Raw genomic sequence first — 19,008 nt, 5'->3', positions numbered from 1 at the left:
CCAGTGAACTTCTCTGGGGGAAGCACCGGGCACTTGGGTGGGGCAGCGACAATGGCTTGCTGTTGCAGGTGAGCCACCATTTGAGTGAGGTGCTGTACCTGAGTGAGCAAGGCTGCTAGCTGCCCAGAGCCTCCACTTGCCTCCTCATCCACCTTGTGGAGTGAGTGTGTGGGTGGAAGCAATCTGACATGTTCTCAGGGTGTAGGCAGGCTAGAGTCCAAAGCCAGTTCAAGGTCAAAGTCCAGGAAGTCAAGCAGGAGCCAAGTCACCAATGCAGAATCACAAACCAGAACCAGAAGTCAATGTCCAAAAGCCAAAAGGTCAGGGTGCCAAGGAAATCAAGGTCAGGATCAGGAAGGAGCGTGTATGCAAGCCAGAGAATAGACTTGTTTCCACAAGGTTACCAGGTCCTGGGTGAGAGCTATATGGGAGTCTCAATCAGCCTGCTCCCTGGGTGGCAGTGACTCTGCTAGAACTCAGGGATGAGAGATCTGAAGCACTGGCGTGCCTCATGTCTTTGCTCTGAAAGTTCTTTCCAGAGCCTGCTTCGAACTCTTGAGATGGGAGGAGAGCTTGGAGGAAACTGATCATCAACAGCTGACACACAGTGATTGATGGGCCTGCAGAGTGCCTGCAGAGTGATTGATGGGCCAACTGCTGTTTGTTCAGATGAGGAACTGGCTGGCAACTCTTCCAGGTCTGTTAACCCTTCCAGCTCCCCCTCATCAGAGTTCATGACACACAACCTTCCTGCTACAGTTGAAACAGTATGTGAACTCGAGGCTCCATGCCTGTCTTCCGGACCAGCTTTGGATAGTTTTAAAACGCTCAGTTTGGAGGAAGATGACAGAATACTCTCCACTGTACGCCCGACAACATGTGATCTGGACCCATGCCCATCATGGCTGATTAAAGCATGCCAGGGAGAGCTCCGATATCCTATACAGATATCGTAAATTGGAAGGGCTTTTTCCAACCATGAATTGGATCTCTCTTGGAAGGGCTTTTCCCAATGTCTCTTAAAGAGGCAGTGGTCCGCCCTCTCCTAAAAAAGTCCACCCTAGACCTGGCCGAATTGGCACACTACCAACCGGTCTCGAACTTACCCTTTTTGGGGAAAATTACTGAGAGGGCAGTAGCGCTACAGTTGCAGAGTTTTCTGGAGGATGCTTCCGTCCTAGACTCCCACCAGTCCAGCTTCCACCCTGGCCATGGGATGGAGACAGTTCTGGTCGCCCTAGTGGATGACCTCCAGCAGCATCTGGATCGAGGCAGCTTGACGGTACTGTTAGACCTATTGGCTGCATTCGATACGGTCAACCATCAGTTGCTAACCTACTGCCTCGCTGACGCAGAGATTCAGGGGATAGCCTTATAGTAGCTTTCCTCTTTCCTATGTGATCGGGGACAAAGGGTGTCAATTGGGGGAGAGTCGTCCCGGAGACACCCGCTTAACTGCGGTGTGCCTCAGGGGACAATTCTATCCCCAATGCAGTTTAAGATCTACATGCAACCCTTTGCCCAGATTGTCCAGAGGTATGGGCTGAGTTGCCATCAGTACGCTGATGACACCCAGCTCTATCTACTGATGGTCGACCTGAGGATGTCCCAGAAAGCCTGAATCAGGCGTTGAAAGCCGTGACTGGTTGGCTTAAGCTGAGCCGACTGAAGCTGAACCCAACAAAGACAGAGGTCCTTTGCCTGAGTAGCGGCAGCCTAGGCAGGGAAATCCCCCTACCTACTTTAGATGGGGTGCCACTGAAAATGGTGCCCAACGTCAGAAGCTTGGGGGTGCTATTGGAGGCCTCCCTGACGATGGAGGCCCAGATAGCAGCAACTGCGAAATCCGCCTTTTTTCATCAGTTGGTTCCTTTCCTTGACCGTGATGACCTGGCAACTGTGATTCATGCAACAGTCACCTCGAGACTGGACTACTGTAATGCCCTCTACTTGGGGCTGCCTTTGTCACGAACCCGGAGACTTCAGCTAGTGTAGAACGCGGCTGCTAGGCTGCTATTGGGTTGGCCCAAGTGGGAGCATATACAGCCAGCGCTGCAGGAACTGCACTGGCTATCAACAGTGTACCGGATTCATTACAAAGTGATGGTTACCACCTTCAAAGCCCTTTATGGCCGAGGACCCATTTACCTGAGGGACAGTCTGTACCCACACATTCCCCAGAGAGTGCTGAGATCTAGATCTCAACATCTCCTAGTGACCCCCAGGCTGAAGGAGGCAAAACTGTCGACCACCAGGGATCGGGCCTTTTCAGCGGCAGCCCCCTCCTGGTGTAATCAATTGCCAGAAGAGGTTAGAGCCTTGCAGGACCTCACTCAGTTCTGCAAGGCCTGTAAGACCGCTCTCTCCCAGAAAGTCGACTGTAGGAGAATTCTGGAACAACTGTCGTCCTGAGAATATGAGTAACATCTAATTTGTTAGCACCAACTGTATATTGTTTTTAACTTATATTGCTTAATGGTTTTATTGATTTTATGACTGCGATCATAGTATACTATGATCTAATGTAAGCCACCCTGAGCCCACCTCGGCGGGGGGGGGGGGAGGGTATAAATCGATTTAAACATAAACATTCTGTTCCCAAATACAATTTTAAGTCTTAATTCTCATTTCATCTGCTGCTATTTGTTTTAATGGGCTTCTGCTGTTTTCTCATGTGCTGTTTTTACCTTTTTAATAATTTTGTGAGCCATTTTGAGACTATTTATTAATGAAGCAAGATATAAATATTTTTGTTGTTACATAAAAATAGACTGTCTTTCAATACCAATATAAGCCACTTAGCCACATGCACAGCGAACACTATATCTTTAAGATGCTAAAATTGTTGCATGCACTGAAAAACCCACAGTGCTAATCTCTTTCATCAAAAAGATTCTGCAGAGACAACAAACATTCTATCGCATTGTTAAAATCATCAACACATATTTTGCTAGTTATGATAGTTCAATCGTGCCATCTGCTGTCACGAAAGAGGTACTGCAATTTATTAAAATACTACAATTTTGAAAATAAAAACAAGGTATGGTTATCTTCAAATCAATATCTTTCTATTTTTCTAAAATAAAAACTGATTGCTCATAGCAGTTCCATCAGCTAAAACACATCTTCTCTTTTACTTTATTGTTGAGAGGACTTCAAATTAATATATTTATGTGAGAATAACACAATTTTAGGTGAAAAACCACTGAAGCAGGAGTTGCTTGTCCAAAAGATACCACCTTCTTGTTTCTTTACAAGTGTGCTCACTAAGGATTCCGTAAACTTACTCATATAGCCTGTTTGAAACTGCAAAGGGAAACAAGTATCAGATTACTGGCAGGATTACTGTGGAGCCTTGTGAGCAAAAATTCTCCTTTGTTAACTATTGACATTAAACTTGTGAGCTACTACATACACTAGTTTGCTCTGGGGCCATTTTTCCTGAGCTAAGACAAAAACGTGTGAACTAGCTTATACTAACACTGTCCACACTATACTGCTGATCAGGCTGCATTTCACTTGAAAGGTCAGAATTTGTTTAGGCCTGCTCACCCATATATGGATAGGTTGCATTAAAAAATTAAACAAATTAAAAATTAAATTAAGCGTCCCTTATAAGAAACAACAGAAGCTGTTTTAATAAACACTTATATCAGCCATATTAAATGTGCCCCAATTAGCAGCAGCAAAATACCTGTTTCCCCAACAGCCACGCTTTGCCAGGCTGCTTTGGTGATATGTCATACATTTTTCAACATGAAAACTAATATTCTTGATGGGGAAGGGGTATCACACATAAAGGGCTTTACAAGTGTACTAATACTTCCTGATCCATGTACCTGAAGAAAAGTGAAAAAAGGTTGAAATTTAAAGACCTACTCTTCAGGCATACTGATGGGCATACTCAGATGAATTTTTTATTTCTTTTTCTTTGAACAACAGGGACTTCTCCTCCCCATGACATGAAAACACTGCTTCTGACAGTGCCCTTGGTTTCATAAGGGAATCAACCATATGTCAGCAGGGGTGAGAGTTGCTCTTCAAATAACACAAGTATAAAACACACAGGCACCATCTTGGACATGCTAATTGCATGATTCAGTGGACCCTGGCCATAGAATTTTTTTTTCTGTGCTGAAAAAAATATGTGAACTTAAACCATGTAGGCTGTGGCTATTACAGGGCCCATGACAAGCTGACTACTGAACCAGTGGGGAAAGTACAGCACTCTGTACAAACAGAGTAGGCTGACTGTACTAATTTAACTTTATAACACACTGAAATTAAATCCATTACTTTCTGTACACCTGTCAAAATGTCAGCTTTATTTAAATCATTTGCCAATCAAATCACATAGAAACCTCTATTCTTTCCTATTTATTTAATTCAGTGTGCAGAATACCTAGGAAATAGGTACAATGAAACCAAAAGATGTGGTAACAATGTTTATAGTAAAATCAAAGGAGGAGGAGGTTATATTTATACCCTGCCCTTCACTCAGAGCAGCTTATAACCTCCTTCTTCCCCTCCCCACAAAAGAGACCCTGTGAAGTATGTGGGGCTCTTTCAAGAACTGCTCTTGAGATAACTGCTCCAAGGGAATTGTGACTGACCCAAGGTCACAGCAGCAGCTGCATATGGAGGAGTGGGAAATCAAAGCCAGTTCTCTCAGATCAGAGTCCATGCTCTTAACAACTACACCAAACTGGCTCTCAATCAATATTTAAAGTGTTTGCAGAATATGGAGTTTCTACAGCTATAACAAATATCAAAAATTCTCACACTGTTCTTACCTTAAAAAGATAAAACTTGTGGTCCACCTGTTGCCGTAGTTTCTCCTGTAATCGCAGTATTAAATGCACAATCTGATCTTTCCGTGAAGCAGTGATAAGAGGTTCTGCCTTTCTAATGTCTTCTACTAGGGCATCTACGTCTGTACTAAAATACAATAATAAAGTACCACTTTTATTTATTTATTTAGTAGGCTTATATTCTACCCTTTCCCGTAAATTTATTGTCTGGCAAAAGTGTACACTACATAAATATACAGAGCTTAAAGCCACTTAGTTTAAATGATACCAATGGAGAAGTAGCTGTGCTGGTTCATTGTCACCATTTCTGCTTAAACATGGGTGACTTATATTGAACACTATAAAGCAAGCAGCAGATTTTACATTGGAATTTTAACTTCAGTATTCTCAAAGACCAGCAACATTGTTTGCTATTAGATAGATAGATAGATAGATAGATAGATAGATAGATAGATAGATAGATAGATAGATAGATAGATAGATAGATAGATAGATAGATAGATAGATAATTTTATTTGTATCCCGCCCTCCCCGCCGGAGCAGGCTCAGGGCGGCTAACAACATCATACAAATTTCAATTATACAAAGAAAGCAAAAAACACAAAATTACATTTAAACATTAAAATTCTGATTAGGTTTAAAAATTAGTTAATTAAGTTAATAAAAGTGCTAATACTGTTCTTTTAGGATGGCGGTTATCATTAGCAATTTCTTTCTTCGTCAGCGAAAGCCAGTCGGAAGAGGAAGGTCTTGCAGGCCCTGTGGAATTGTTCAAGGTCCCGCAGGGCCCGCATTTCCTCTGGAAGTTGGTTCCATAGGCTCGGGGCTACAGAGGAGAAGGCCCGGTTACGGGTACATTGCAGCTTCACCTCTCTCGGTCCGGGAGTAGTCAACAAGTTTTTTCCGGCTGACCTCAGTGCTCTCTGGGGTTCATATGGGGAGAGACGGTCCCTAAGGTAGACAGGTCCTCGACCATATAGGGCTTTAAAGGTAATGACCAGCACTTTGTAACGAACCCGATATATAACTGGCAGCCGGTGCAGCTCGCGCAGTCCAGGCTGTATGTGCTCCCATTTAGGAAGCCCCAGCAACAGTCTAGCCGCTGCATTCTGCACCAGCTGCAGCTTCCGGGTTCGGTACAGAGGCAGCCCCATGTAGAGGGGCTGTATTAGAAGACAGAATTAGCTTCAGTATGCGTGTACAAAAATATTGATTAGTTTAATTCAGGTAGATAGTCAGGTCGGTCTGAAGCAATAGATCAAAGTTTGAGTTCAGTGGCACTTTTAAGTTCAACAAAGTTTAATTCTGGGTACAAGCTTTTGTGTGCATTCACACTTCATCAAAAATATTACCTGTCCTTCAAGGTATACCTTGGTGTTACCATAATAGGCATAAGTCCATTTCAATAAAAATAAACTATCTAAACTGGCAGAACCAGCGCCAAACAATCTTATTGCTGCCAGATATATTTAATGTAATTTGAATTATGTATTTTAACTTAATCAACTGGTTTTTTAATGTCTAATTTCTTTTTAATTGTTAAATTTAAAGTTTTATCTATTTATGTTAACTGTGTGAAATGTTGTTAGGCACCCTGAGCCGCCTAGGCGGGGAGGGCGGGATATAAATAAAATCTATTATTATTATTATTATTATTATTAAATAAATAAATAAAAATGTTCTATATTAGTTGCAGGGTACCAGAATCTGGAACAGTTCCAGACCAGATTTTATTTACAACTCTGGGCAAACTAGCTGGCAAACTGCTGTGAAGGCTTTGGGTTCTTTTCTTCATTTGTTCTGAATAAAGTTATATTTGGTTTACTCAAGACAAGCCTCAGTATATGCCTGAGTGACTGCAGCACCCTATAATTATGTTTCTCTTGATTCATTATGGAAGGGTAAGAGTTGAAGTCTTAAAATAACAATAGTTTTTTGGTATGTTTAAAGCACATCAATATCACAAGGGAAATATAAAATCTATAAACTGCTTTTTGTTTGTGAAGTATTTTTGCAAGAATTATGTTGGTGAAGCATCTCTTTGGAGCCAACAAAGACTTGTTATGAGTGGTACACCTGTTCCCTATTATAGGACAATGAGATTATCAATGATCTCATCGTTAGGTATACTTATAATAGAATACATAAATAATTCTCTTTCGTCCATGACATTACTTATTTTTATTTATTTTATTTATATTTACATTTATATCCCGCCCTCCCCGCCTAGGCGGCTCAGGGCGGCTAACAACATTTCACATATTTAACAAAGGATAAAACTTTAAAATTTAACAATTAAAGAAATTAAACATAAAAACCAGTTAATTAAGTTAAAATATTTAAAATACATAATTCATTACATAGAATAAATCTGGCAGCAGTAAACTTGTTTGGCGCTGGTTCTGCCAGTTTAGATGGTTCCATAATCGTATAGTAGATGGCGGCTCCTTATTCTTAGCAACTCAGCAGATATCAGCATAGGCTTGCCTAAAAAGAGCGGTCTTGCAGGCCCCGCGGAACTGGTCAAGGAACTGGTCAAGGAACTGGTGTGGTTACCACACCACCTTGGATATAACTCAGAAAAGCTTTCAGGACAGCAATAGATGATACTCTTCATGGCTTTGAATCATGTAGTTGCATATTATATCTCCATAATATCAGCACCAAGATTAACTAGAACAGGGATGTTGAATTCATTTGTTACAAGAATCTGACATAAATGGGACTTTGAGGGGCCATGCCATGCATATAATAAAATATAATGCCAGGTAGTGGAGATATAAGAGCCCCATGGCACAGAGTGGTAAAGCTGCAGTACTGCAGTTGGAGCCCTCTGCTCACAACCTGAATTCGATCCCAGCAGAAGCTGGTTCTCAGGTAGCCGGCTCCAGGTTGACTCAGCCTTCTATCCTTCTGAGGCCGGTAAAATGAGTACCCAGCTTGCTGGGGGGAAAGTGTAGATGACTGGGGAAGGCAATGGCAAATCACCTCGTAAAAAGTCTGCCGTGAAAAAGTTGTGAAAGCAATGTCATTCCAGAGTCAAAAACAACTGGTGCTTGCAAAGGGGACTACCTTTACCTTTTTAGTGGAGATATAAACTTTATAAAGAATACAGAGAAACACAACTAAAGGGTTTTTTTAAAACTTAAAATACAAACATACTTAAAATTCTTGTAATGTTTTGTTTAAAATGAAAAGGTTGGGAAATAATGGGATATGGCAATGCAATTTTAAAAATAAAACATCAAGAAAAAGCGTAAAAATCACAGCAGAAACTACAAATATAGACCAAAGATATAAAATGCTCTGGGCTTAGGAAAACATGAAATGGCTGGGCATTGTAAGCTTCTCCCCATGACCCCAGGGGTCTACTCAGATTGGCATTGGCTCTTCAGTGTAATATCCCCCTTTGGCTGTGGGTTCCCAGGTTAGAGGACTCACTAGGAAACAATTCTAAGGTCCATTCAGCAGACACATGCTGGCTCAAAGCATCAACCCTTTATTTGCAAGGTCACACAACTCCAGCAAGGAGTTTCTAACTGGCCATATAAACACTGAAAAGTGAAACTGAGCTCCACTCCATTAAAACTGCAGCACAGACAAAGCTGCAAGGAAAACACAGAATGGATTTTCCATTAAGGTCTCTGTGCCCAGAGAGACTACTCCCAGAGTGGTCTATCTGGGCAGTTACCTTAATGGAAAGTCCGTTCTACATTTTCTTTGCAGCTTTGCAACCCCAGAATTGCTTCCTGCTTCAGTCTGCAAAGACAAGAAAGAAGGAGCTGGGAATTTCGGCAACCTCAGAGCTTCAAAGGGTGAAGACAGGAGGGAGGAAGGGGAGAAAAGTGCCCCATGGGCCTGATTAAAGTTCTAGGAGAGCCAGTTCTGTCCCACTGGCTGGACATTTGATACCCCTGAACTAGTATCTTCATATTTAAATCTCAAATGTCTTATCAGTGCCAGAGATCTTCTTACAGAGGCCTTTGTTGCTATCCTGTTCTTGATTATAACAAATTTAATGGCTTCCGAAAATGCTTTTATCTCAGTTGTGAAATGCAAACCATGTGCCTTTGAATTTTCAGCCATAACAAGGAAATTAATGGTCATATTGCCAGTTCTCCAAGGAAAACAAACACTTATGTCTCTTTTCTGGAACAGAATGGTTAGACAGCACTATGATTTAAAAGACTTTAATCTGTTTTTGTAGACATTTAGCACACTTGTACGTATCAGTAAAATAAATTGTTGTTCACCAATATGCAGTTTGGTTATCTATGCTAAGAGAAAATACTCACGCAGCACTTAGATCCAGCAAATCTATAGATTTGGTTTTCACTTCCCCACCTTGAACATATTCCAAAATAATGCCTTTAAAGAAGCAGAACAAGACAATTATTAATTCAATGTCAAGCTGGCTAGTAAACACTACTAACAGACAAACACTGCAAAAGGGACGTTGACTTTCATAAATTGTTGATTTCAATACATCAGCAGACCCAGGCAGATAGCACATCAGTTTCTACTGACATGCTGCAAAATTCAGGCTTGGACCCACAGAACTGTGCATATGGGAAAGTGATCTCTGTATATCTGTTCCTCAGGCAGAAGCCTTCCCCTCTAACACATAGCGAACGACTGAGGGTGTTCATCATAAGACTTGAGAACCTGCTATACAAAGGAAAAATGTCAAATAGGCCACAGGATGTAGTGCTTGCCTTTCCAAAAGAAGCTAGTTTAGATCCCAAGCTTACTGTTTGCATGAAAAAATACTGACACATGATTGATTATATATACTATACAGCACTCAATGACACTGCATGGAATTCACTTTCACAAGATGAAAAATTATACTAAGAAAGGATTCTGGAAGTAACAGAAGTATTTATACAGAGGAGGTAGTTTTACTGATGTTTGACACTATGTTAATGTTTGGTTTAAAAGAGCTACACAATTATTCTTAGGCTGAGTAGAATAAAAAAAGAACTTAGATACCAAGACTGGTTTTTAAAAAAACTTTAAAGCCATTGTAAAATTGCGTTAGTCCACTCTAGTAGCCTAACATTCATCCAATGGCAATCCAAACAAGTACTGCTTGGGTAGAAAATCCAATTTATTAGAGACAAAATATTGCTCTTTGAGCATTAGGATATGTGAATTCTTCAAAGAGAAATATTACATAAGGAAAAGTCAGTTTCTTCCTGCAATATATTAAATCTACAAAATACTTACTGATCTCTACCTGGCAAGTGGGAGCTGAGATAGTGATGCCTTAAGGACACTTAATTAATAATGCTAATTGAACAATGAACTTTGCAACTCTTGGCTTACAAACGGTAAGGCATTAGTCCTGGGCAGGTCAAATTCCTATCATGTCTATTCTGTCAGGCTTATTCCCAGAAAATGTTTATAATGACAGTTAGTTACTATACTGTATCAGTTCCTGACACTGCATCTTTAACAAAGAAATAATTGTTTAGACTATTTTCATGTTATTATAGGAGCACAGTGCTCTAAGCTATAAGTAGATTGCCCAGGTTAGCACAATCTTGTCAGAACTTGGAAGGTAAGCAGAGTCAGCTCTGGTTGGAACTTGGTTGAGAGACTACAAAGGAATTTCAGGGTTGATTTGCAGAGGTAGGCAATGGCAAACCACCTCATTCTCTTGCTTTGAACACCCTATGAGGTTGTCATAGGTCAGTTGCCCCTTGACTACATTTTCCACCACAAAAAGCAAATGCCTAGAATCTGAAGATAATGAGAACAATTTAATGTCCCCAACTGAATGTTCTTACATGTGAAAAGAAACTGCAGAAAAATAATAGCATAATGCAGCTGTAATGCAAGTACTGAAGTTATTCCTAGTTTACTCATCAACATATTGGCAGCTAGTGCTTTGGACCTAAACCACTTATTTATTTATTTTTTCATTCATTCAATTTACTGAATTGCCGTATCCCAGCCTAAGCCAGGTTCTGGGCGATGTAGAACAAATAAAAACAGTCTATGAATTAAAACAATACAATAATACAGATTAAAACAGTAGATTTCTAAAAGCTCGATGGCATCCTGGTGATTTTGTCCTTCACCCAGATCACTGGTGCATATGGGGGCAGAGGGTGAGGGGGTAAACTTGGGGGGGGGGGCTGGACTTTCTCATCCCAACTGGTGCTCAGAGGGGAGTTGAAAGTAATTTAAGTGATTTCAACACAAGATACAGGCAAATCAAGATATGAAGAAGTTCTGAGAAAGGTATCTGTTAAATCAAAGTTTCTTAAAGTTTGCACTGGCACCTTCAAAAGTTCACATATGAAACCACTGGTGGAGTACAAAAGGAAATACCATCGTAACAATTTGTTTACTAATTTGAAATTTCATTTCCAAATGCAAATACCTTCCACTTATTCTACCCCACATGTCACCCTACTAAATGTAGCTGAGATGCTTATAGAAGCAAGCCAACGACTCTATTATCTCTATTGCAATTGCTATGGTTCAGTGTAAATAACTTGTGGCTTTTATCTTGGTTTAATACTGTAAAGGTACTTAGTTGCTCCATTTCAGATGGAAGACAACTAATCAGGCCATAGGGACCTCAGTGGGGTAAAATGTCATGGAGTCCACCCTCCATTTTCTCCAGGGGAACTGATCTCTGTAGGCTGGAGATGAGCTGTAATTCTGGGGGATCCCCAGGCCCCATCTTGAGACTGGCGTTCCTAGTTAGGGCTGTAAACTTTTATACTGGAAACAGACTCTGTGGTGAGCTCTTAAATCCCACCAATAACCCTTCACCTTATGTGACTCTTGCTCTTTGTTTTCTTTGTATTTACAGCATTGCCTCAGACTGACCAGCCCCACAGGACTATAGTCAGAATAAAATGGAGGTGGGGAGAACAATGCAAGTCACCCTAATTTGGGATTTCTATCTCTGGGTTCAGAAACACCTGGAGACTTGAGGATGAAACCTGAGAGAGTGGGATTTAGGGAGGGGAGGGACCTTGGTAGGGCATAATGCCATGCAGCCCACCTTCCAAAGCAGCAATTGCCCTCAGAATTGGAACAAATGTTTAAAATAAGTAATAGATCCAAGTGGGCAGCCGTGTTGGTCTGAAGCAGTAGAACAAAGTAGGAGTCAAGTTGCACCTTTAAGACCAACAAAAAGTTTTATTCAGAATGTAAGCTTTCGTATATATGCATACTTTTTCAGATGAGGGAATAGGGTACAGTGAGCTGAAATACATGTAGCTGGTGGGGTAAGAGTGTAAACTGATACAAAGGATCAAATGGCAAAATAGTGAAGACCATTCAGCAATTGCTGAATTACAAATTATTATGAAACTTGGAACAAACACCTCCCCAGGACTGAACAGGGATACTGATTTTTTCTCATTGCATACGCTAAACCAACTCTTACTGAGTATAGCTACACATCCACAGTATTCCAATGTATTTCTCTTTAATAATAGTGTATCGGAATACTTTTTTTGTATTGACATACTCAAGGGATATTGGCTGTTTATATCATTACATATACTTAACCCATTTTCATTTTATATATCCTTTTTTTCTAAAGGCAAACTAGAGTGATGCTTATAACGTATAGAATGATGTTAAAAAGTAAATTAGATGAACAAGAACTAGGAAATGCATGTCCTTTTGTTTTACCTAGAGTTTCAGCAACAGCAATTAACAGGCAACTTTTATTACCATTTATTGCTATCCAGACCAAATGGTCTTCCAATTTATTACACTCTTTTGCCATTTGATCCTTTGTATCAGTTTACACTCTTAACCCAGTTTTCACTCTTAACCCATGTATCCCATGTATTTCAGCCCACTGTACCCTATCCCCTCATCTGAAGTATGCATGCATACGAAAGCTTACATTCTGAATAAAACTTTGTTGGTCTTAAAGGTGCAACTTGACCCCTACTTTGCTCTAAAATAAGTAATACATAATTTATGTAGTCTGGAGAGCAGCTGTAATACTGAGATCTCCAACCCCGATTATTAGCAGCTTTCTGGAGGAAGATCAGAATAAGAAAATAATAAATGTTACTTTTAAAAAATACAGTTCACTCTTTCATCTCCCTGTCCATCCGCATCCTTCCTGCCTTCGCTTGCTCCAAAACCAGTACGTAAGCCTCTCCAGCCCTCCCCCCACCTCATCATCCTTCTTCCTCCCCACTTCTTAATATCCTCCCAGGTAGCCTCCCTCCCCTCCACCCTTGAACCGTCGTTCCGCACCCGGCGGGTAATATCGGAGTAAGAACCGCTTCAGCTTCATCTTGTCCCCACCGGCCCAGGCCTCAGAGCCGGTGACGTTGCCATAGAAACCAAGCAAACCGACACTCGCGACAGCGCGCAGGCGCAGCTGGAGACCACCCGGCTCCGCCCTTAGAGGGCTGCAGATGAGAATGGCTTGTCTGTGTGGAGGCAGCCGGGGCAGGGGGAAGGTTGTCGGCTCCCCTGTTAGTTGCTATGGCAGCGGAGGGGGTGCTCAGTGGTAAAACGCTCCGTGGCATCATAGAGGAGCAAAGAAAACACAGCAGCTGCTTGCAGCGTAAGGCTATGCGCGTTTTTTTCCTTCAGGAATAAGTCCCATTGTAAGTAACGGTTTACTCCAGGGTAAAGTGCCCATCTGATGGCTCCCATGCTGCGGCCGCAGAAAGGAAGCCCCACAGAGTCTAGTGCAGCCTCAGAGGCTGAAAGGGAGGAGAACAGGAGCTAAGGAAAAAACTTGTCGCTTTTATGATTCCAGAGGGGGTAGCCGTATTAGTTTATTGGGACAAATATAAACAGGAGTGTAGCGGCAGGTAGGTTTTATGCAAACTATGTAGGAGGATGGTTTGAGCAGGGCTCTGTTTTCACCGGAGCTCGCCCTTTTGTGGTGAAGTGTGCTCGAACTGGCTCAGGCAAATTTATGCTGGAATAAATGTTAGTGCCTCTGGACCCAGATAAAATGCTCTGGGCCTGGAATGACAGCCACTGGGAGTAGCATAACTGACCTGGGACTGGAAATAACAACTCATAGAATGGAACAACAGTCCCTGTGATTAAAATCAGTGCTCTGCAGAAGAAGATGATATTGGATTTATATCCCGCCCTCCACTCCGAAGAGTCTCAGAGCGGCTCACAATCTCCTTTACCTTCCTCCCCCACAACAGACACCCTGTGAGGTGGGTGGGGCTGGAGAGGGCTCTCACAGCAGCTGCCCTTTCAAGGACAGCCTCTGCCAGAGCTATGGCTGACCCAAGGCCATGCTAGCAGGTGCAAGTGGAGGAGTGGGGAATCAAACCCGGTTCTCCCAGATAAGAGTCCGCACACTTAACCACTACACCAAACTGGCTCTCTGCAACTACAATCATAAACCTTAGAGCAGAATGAAATAACTTACATTTAAATAAATACTTCTGAAGGTTGTATTGCATACAGAATACAGAGAGGGGGTGAAACAAGGCACAGGAAAGCTGCTGGAGGAAGGTGCTCCAGGAGATCTGCAGTATACAGAAAGGGGGGGGGGGGTGGAGAGCAAGGCACTGGAAAGCTGATACCTTGGAGAAAACCTCTCCATATGCCACTGAACTCAAACTTTGCAGTTTGCACAGACACAAGCTAGAAGGACCCAGCTGCTCCCAGGAGATTTGCAGCATCCAAAACACACACACACACACAAAGGGGGTGAAACAAGGCACAGTAAAGCTGATACCTTAAGGAAACCTTGATGTTTGGATGCCACTGACTGGACTCAAACGTTGCTGTGCAGTTTGCAGAGGGGGAGGGGGACGATGGACTCATTTGCTCCCAGGAGATCTGAAGCATACAGAAAACACGCACGGAAGGGGGGGGGGGGCGGAAGCAAGGCGGATACCTTGAATAAGACCTTGTTTTGGTCTTTAGATGCCACAGGCAAGTTAGGAAGGCAAGGGGAAGGGAGAGGTGGACCCACTTGTGCTGGGTGAATTTCCACGACATCTGCAGCATACAGATGCCACTGGGCACAGTCATTGCTTCAGAGTCACACAGAGGGAAGGAAGTGGACTCAAGCAATGAGGGGGTGGGATTTGAATGGGGGAAAAGAGGAAGTAGCTGAGCACAGCTACCGGGAAAAGCCAGTCAGTGGAGGAGGTGCTCATCTATTGGCAGTAAGGGGTGGGGGAGAGATCGTGGAGGGATGTTCTTCCTGCATGTAGATGGAGGGAAAGGGGGGGAAAGTGCGTGTGGCATGAAGCTGACTCGGAGTTTCCCCTCCCCCCACCAGAGCAGGGGAAGGCGTAGAACCTGAGCTTGGAAAGGGGTGAAAGGGTGGGCACAAAAGGTGCTCTGTGGTCGGGGGAGTGGTTCAGTACTTCGGGCCTGCAAGCGGGAGGTTAATTTTGCATGCGGGGCAGCAGTTATCAACGTACTCGGAACTAGCTAAGCTTCTCCGCCTTGTACTGCAGCGGCTGCATGGATGGTCAAGCCGCTGCTCTGCCTGGTCCATCCACGCTGTTCTTTGGCGGGCCAGAGCCCTCAACTCACAACCGCGCCCCCTACAAGGTGATGAGCCTGGACTGGGCGAGCAGGACGGCTCCCTTGTTTAGCCCTGAAGGTGTTGCTTCCCTTTCCGGCTCCCCCTTCCTCCTTTTGGATACTTTGCCAGCCTTTCACGCACCCCGCCACCTGCCTCTTCCGGCTCAAACTTTCTTAAAGTGGCGTCCAGTTTGGCGCCCCCTACAGGCCGGCATCCTAGTGGCAGGGCCGGCCCTGGTTCTGAGGCCTAGCAGTGCAGTCCTAATGACACTTTCCTGGGAGTATGCCTCATTATATAGACCACGGTAAGATTCTGAGCAGACCTGTTTGAGATGGCACTTTAATTTCTGAATTCATAATAAAACACAAACCATTTAAAAAGTTTATTTGTTCATATTTCAGTCTCTTTCAAATTTACATAAAATGTTCTAATATAAATACTTCCACTACATGCATCCAGTATTTCTGTATGAACAGTCTTATTTAGTATAGCTTGTTATCAAAAGTATGAATACATAGATATTTCTTATATGAATAGTAAGTAAAAACATTAGGCTCAGTCTAGAGATAGTAACATTCAATCAAATGTTATGAATGACTACTATTAATACATACTTTACTATCATTGGCCTGCAATGGTGATGGGCACTGAGATGTGGATCACATGACAAAAGGGGTGAGAACTTTTCCTTAGTAGGGCATATACTGTATATAATATAATTTAACCATCCATTTGTCACAAAATCTGACCCTATGTTAGTGAACAAAGCAGCTTTTAAGTGATACTTTGTTTACAGTTAATGATGCAATATGAATCACTTTTGGAGGCTCCAGACAATCCAGGGATTAGCAATCAGCAAGCACACAACAGTGTACAATGAAAGAATTCCAACCTGTTTTAGGTTCAGGCTCTGCCTCGTGCTCCATTTCAGAAACCATTTAACTGTGACATTTTCTTGGACATTTTCCTCTTCTTGCTGAAAAATAATGATAAATTTTTTTCACTACAGCACAAACCCCTGCCACGGGATGCGCTACCCGTGTCACAAAAGAGAGCTTAAGGAGAGGTGAGGAATGGAAGAGTGCATCTCAAAGTTGTGCAGAGCAATTCTCCTTGTGGGCAACCACTCTATTATAGGCAACCTTCTGTGGTTAACGTTATAGTATACAAAGTGTTTTCATACTTTTGCCAAGGAAACTTACTTCAGTCGGTGGAGGTGTTTCTTCACCCAACCATCTTGAGGGTTTGCACAGGCTCGCCATCCTTTTTTAAGATGAAAACTACACAGTAGGAGAAAAGATATTATAATAAGTTCCATAAAAATACTTCTACAGAGCTTTAACTAGTAGAGCACATGGGAAGGGATGTCTTTGTATTGCTCAATAAAATTCAAAATGCTTTTAGGGTGTTTTCATGAAGATGAAAAACCTGATCTGATGCATAGCACTAACCCAGGGCTTGTGGCATAGTGTCTACTCACCATAGCGTGGATTGAAAATGGCAGAAGACTTTTGTTCATTCATTTCATAAGCTCACTTGGAAATATATATGCCTCCCTAAAGAATTTCTCCCTTACTTTTAAAATGTCAGGACAGTTCAGGTAATATCACCACTTTTCATTTTTTAAATTAGCTGTGACTTGGTAAGCATGGGGGGGGGGGGGCGGTTTTACAAATCACGAAGGAGAAAACGTTCTAAAGCTTTCTCCATATAAACAATATTTTTAAAAACCTTCACAAAATGAATAGAGAAAAACAAACTTGTGTTACTTTTCATCATAGATGTCATCAATGTTTTTCAATAACACTTGCACATTCTGGGCAGAAAATCACATGGGTCCCCGCTATACATTGGGAAATAGTTGTATTTTTCCCATTGTGGCCTGAGGACTGGAAAAATCTCTTTGGAATGGAAGTACTTCTTTGAGAATTCCCATATGACAAATGAACAACAGCCATGAATTCATCACAGTGTAATAGTTTGTTGCCTAGCTATTCATATATGTGATCATGTGAAAGTCCTTTAAAGTTACTAAATTCAACTTTTTTAAAAGAACAATAATGTGATGCTGAAATGATAGATACTAAAAATGCTGATTATAATAATACACCTATAAAATATACCAAATGTTTTAATAGATACCAAAGAGGTTAAACTACAAGCAGAGCTCTCACACTGTGAGAAATACCAGCTTACATACTTTCTCACATTTTGAGAATCACTGGCAATATGGGGCTTAAGGACTATCCACAAAAAGTGTGTTTTAAAATGGATTGTATGGCTGTTGGAGAGTTCGTTGGATGAATTTTTGATTACCATTTTTAGGGCTACATAGAATACTGGTGAATTATTATCTTATTATCTTTCACTGATATTACTACTATTATTATCCTTCACTGATACATTTTTCTCATTTATTTAACTTACATTATTGCATTGATGTCACAAACTTCACTGGAAAGCTGTTTTGTGAATCCAGTAATAATCCTGAGAGGCAAAGGTTCCTTGGTATAAGAGAGGCAGCAATCTTGGTTACTTTGGGCTGGAGTTGAGAAAATATGCAGTTAAGAACAAATACAATTTTAATTTATATTTCTTGCCCTGTCTAGTGTACACTTTTTGGACTGTTTTCCACTGTTTGGACTTTGCAGTGTTGCAAAGAATGTTATAAACAACTTATTTTTAAAAACTCTCAGAGAATCTACTATTTTATGTTTCAGTTTATATACCACAGAATTACAGGGATTTATTGAACAGTAGGATTCCAGAAATACTACTCACCTTTACCAGTGCCCAATAATAGCACCAAGCCCAGCAAAACACCCAAGGGCAAATTAATCTTGTTCAAGCCAGTCAATACCATGCTGCCGTTTGTGAATATCTGTAAAAGGTAGCTGTTCTGATCTGATCAATTGAGCTTCAGTCATCCTGCTTATAACACCTGCTGGAGATCTCAGGGAATTTACCAAAGGGTGTGTACAGGTCTATTTTGCAATTATGGGGATTTCCCCAAGAATTTACACCTGAGCATACAGCTAACTGGTAAATGGGCTTGATTATGTCATATGGGCTATAGGTAACTGGGGAAATGTTTGTCTTTCTAGATGATGAGAAGTTCAGACAAATGGAAGAGGAAGTGAAAATAATCTGTGATGCCATTAAGTGAAACAGGTGAAGTTGTGTGAAGGGGCAAGAAGAGGGAAATCCAAAAAACTAAGTCCTTTAGATTAGAACAATGGTCTTTTTAGTTCAGCATCCTGCTTCCTACAATAGCCAACCACCCCATTAGGTCTACAGCAAGGACAAAAAGGCCTCCTCTGTGTTGCCTTTCCCCCTGCAACTTGTATACTGCCTCTGAACATGGAGGTCCCTTTCAGTCATCATGGCTGATATTCTTGATGGACCATTGGTTTATCCCATGCACACCAAAATTTGCCTGAGACATGGTTTTCTCTAATCCTCTTTAAAGTAATCTAAGTTCATGGCTGCCATCTTACTGAGGTCAGTGAGCTCCACAAGGAGACACTGTGTATAGAAGTATTACCTTTGTCCTGAAATTGCTGTTCATCATTTTCTCTGGGTTCTGCATTTTACAAGAAGAGGCAAAGTTCTCTTTAACCACTTCCTCTAAGCTTTGTAGAATTTCATAAATCCATCATAAACTAAAACCTCCCAATTCTTCAGTTT

At 41.8% G+C, this 19,008-nt stretch overlaps 2 protein-coding genes across 2 annotated transcripts in view; both read right to left on the bottom strand.

Annotated features, from left to right (window-relative positions):
* The window catches only part of DAW1 (dynein assembly factor with WD repeats 1), a 41,908-nt gene extending 28,718 nt beyond the window's left edge, over positions 1 to 13,190 (bottom strand). The window contains exons 1-3 of the mRNA XM_060242249.1: positions 13,056 to 13,190; positions 9,107 to 9,179; positions 4,794 to 4,938 (exon numbers count right to left, since the gene is read on the bottom strand). Coding sequence (XP_060098232.1) covers positions 4,794 to 4,938; positions 9,107 to 9,179; positions 13,056 to 13,095 — 258 coding nt within the window. The 5' untranslated portion in view covers positions 13,096 to 13,190. The remainder of the gene's footprint in view (positions 1 to 4,793; positions 4,939 to 9,106; positions 9,180 to 13,055) is intronic.
* A 2,500-nt stretch (positions 13,191 to 15,690) lies between these two features.
* CCL20 (C-C motif chemokine ligand 20) lies at positions 15,691 to 18,279 on the bottom strand. The gene is made up of 4 exons (XM_060242248.1): positions 18,103 to 18,279; positions 17,749 to 17,863; positions 16,524 to 16,601; positions 15,691 to 16,297 (listed from the first exon to the last, which is right to left on the bottom strand). Exons 1-4 carry the CDS (start codon positions 18,182 to 18,184, stop codon positions 16,249 to 16,251), a joined length of 324 nt encoding a protein of 107 aa, XP_060098231.1. The 5' UTR covers positions 18,185 to 18,279; the 3' UTR covers positions 15,691 to 16,248.
* Positions 18,280 to 19,008: the final 729 nt, after the last annotated feature.

The sequence above is a fragment of the Heteronotia binoei genome, chromosome 6, assembly GCF_032191835.1.
Source record: "Heteronotia binoei isolate CCM8104 ecotype False Entrance Well chromosome 6, APGP_CSIRO_Hbin_v1, whole genome shotgun sequence".
Classification (NCBI taxonomy): domain Eukaryota; kingdom Metazoa; phylum Chordata; class Lepidosauria; order Squamata; family Gekkonidae; genus Heteronotia; species Heteronotia binoei.
Note: the sequence above shows the minus strand (reverse complement) of the source record. Positions and strands in the feature narration are given on the sequence as shown.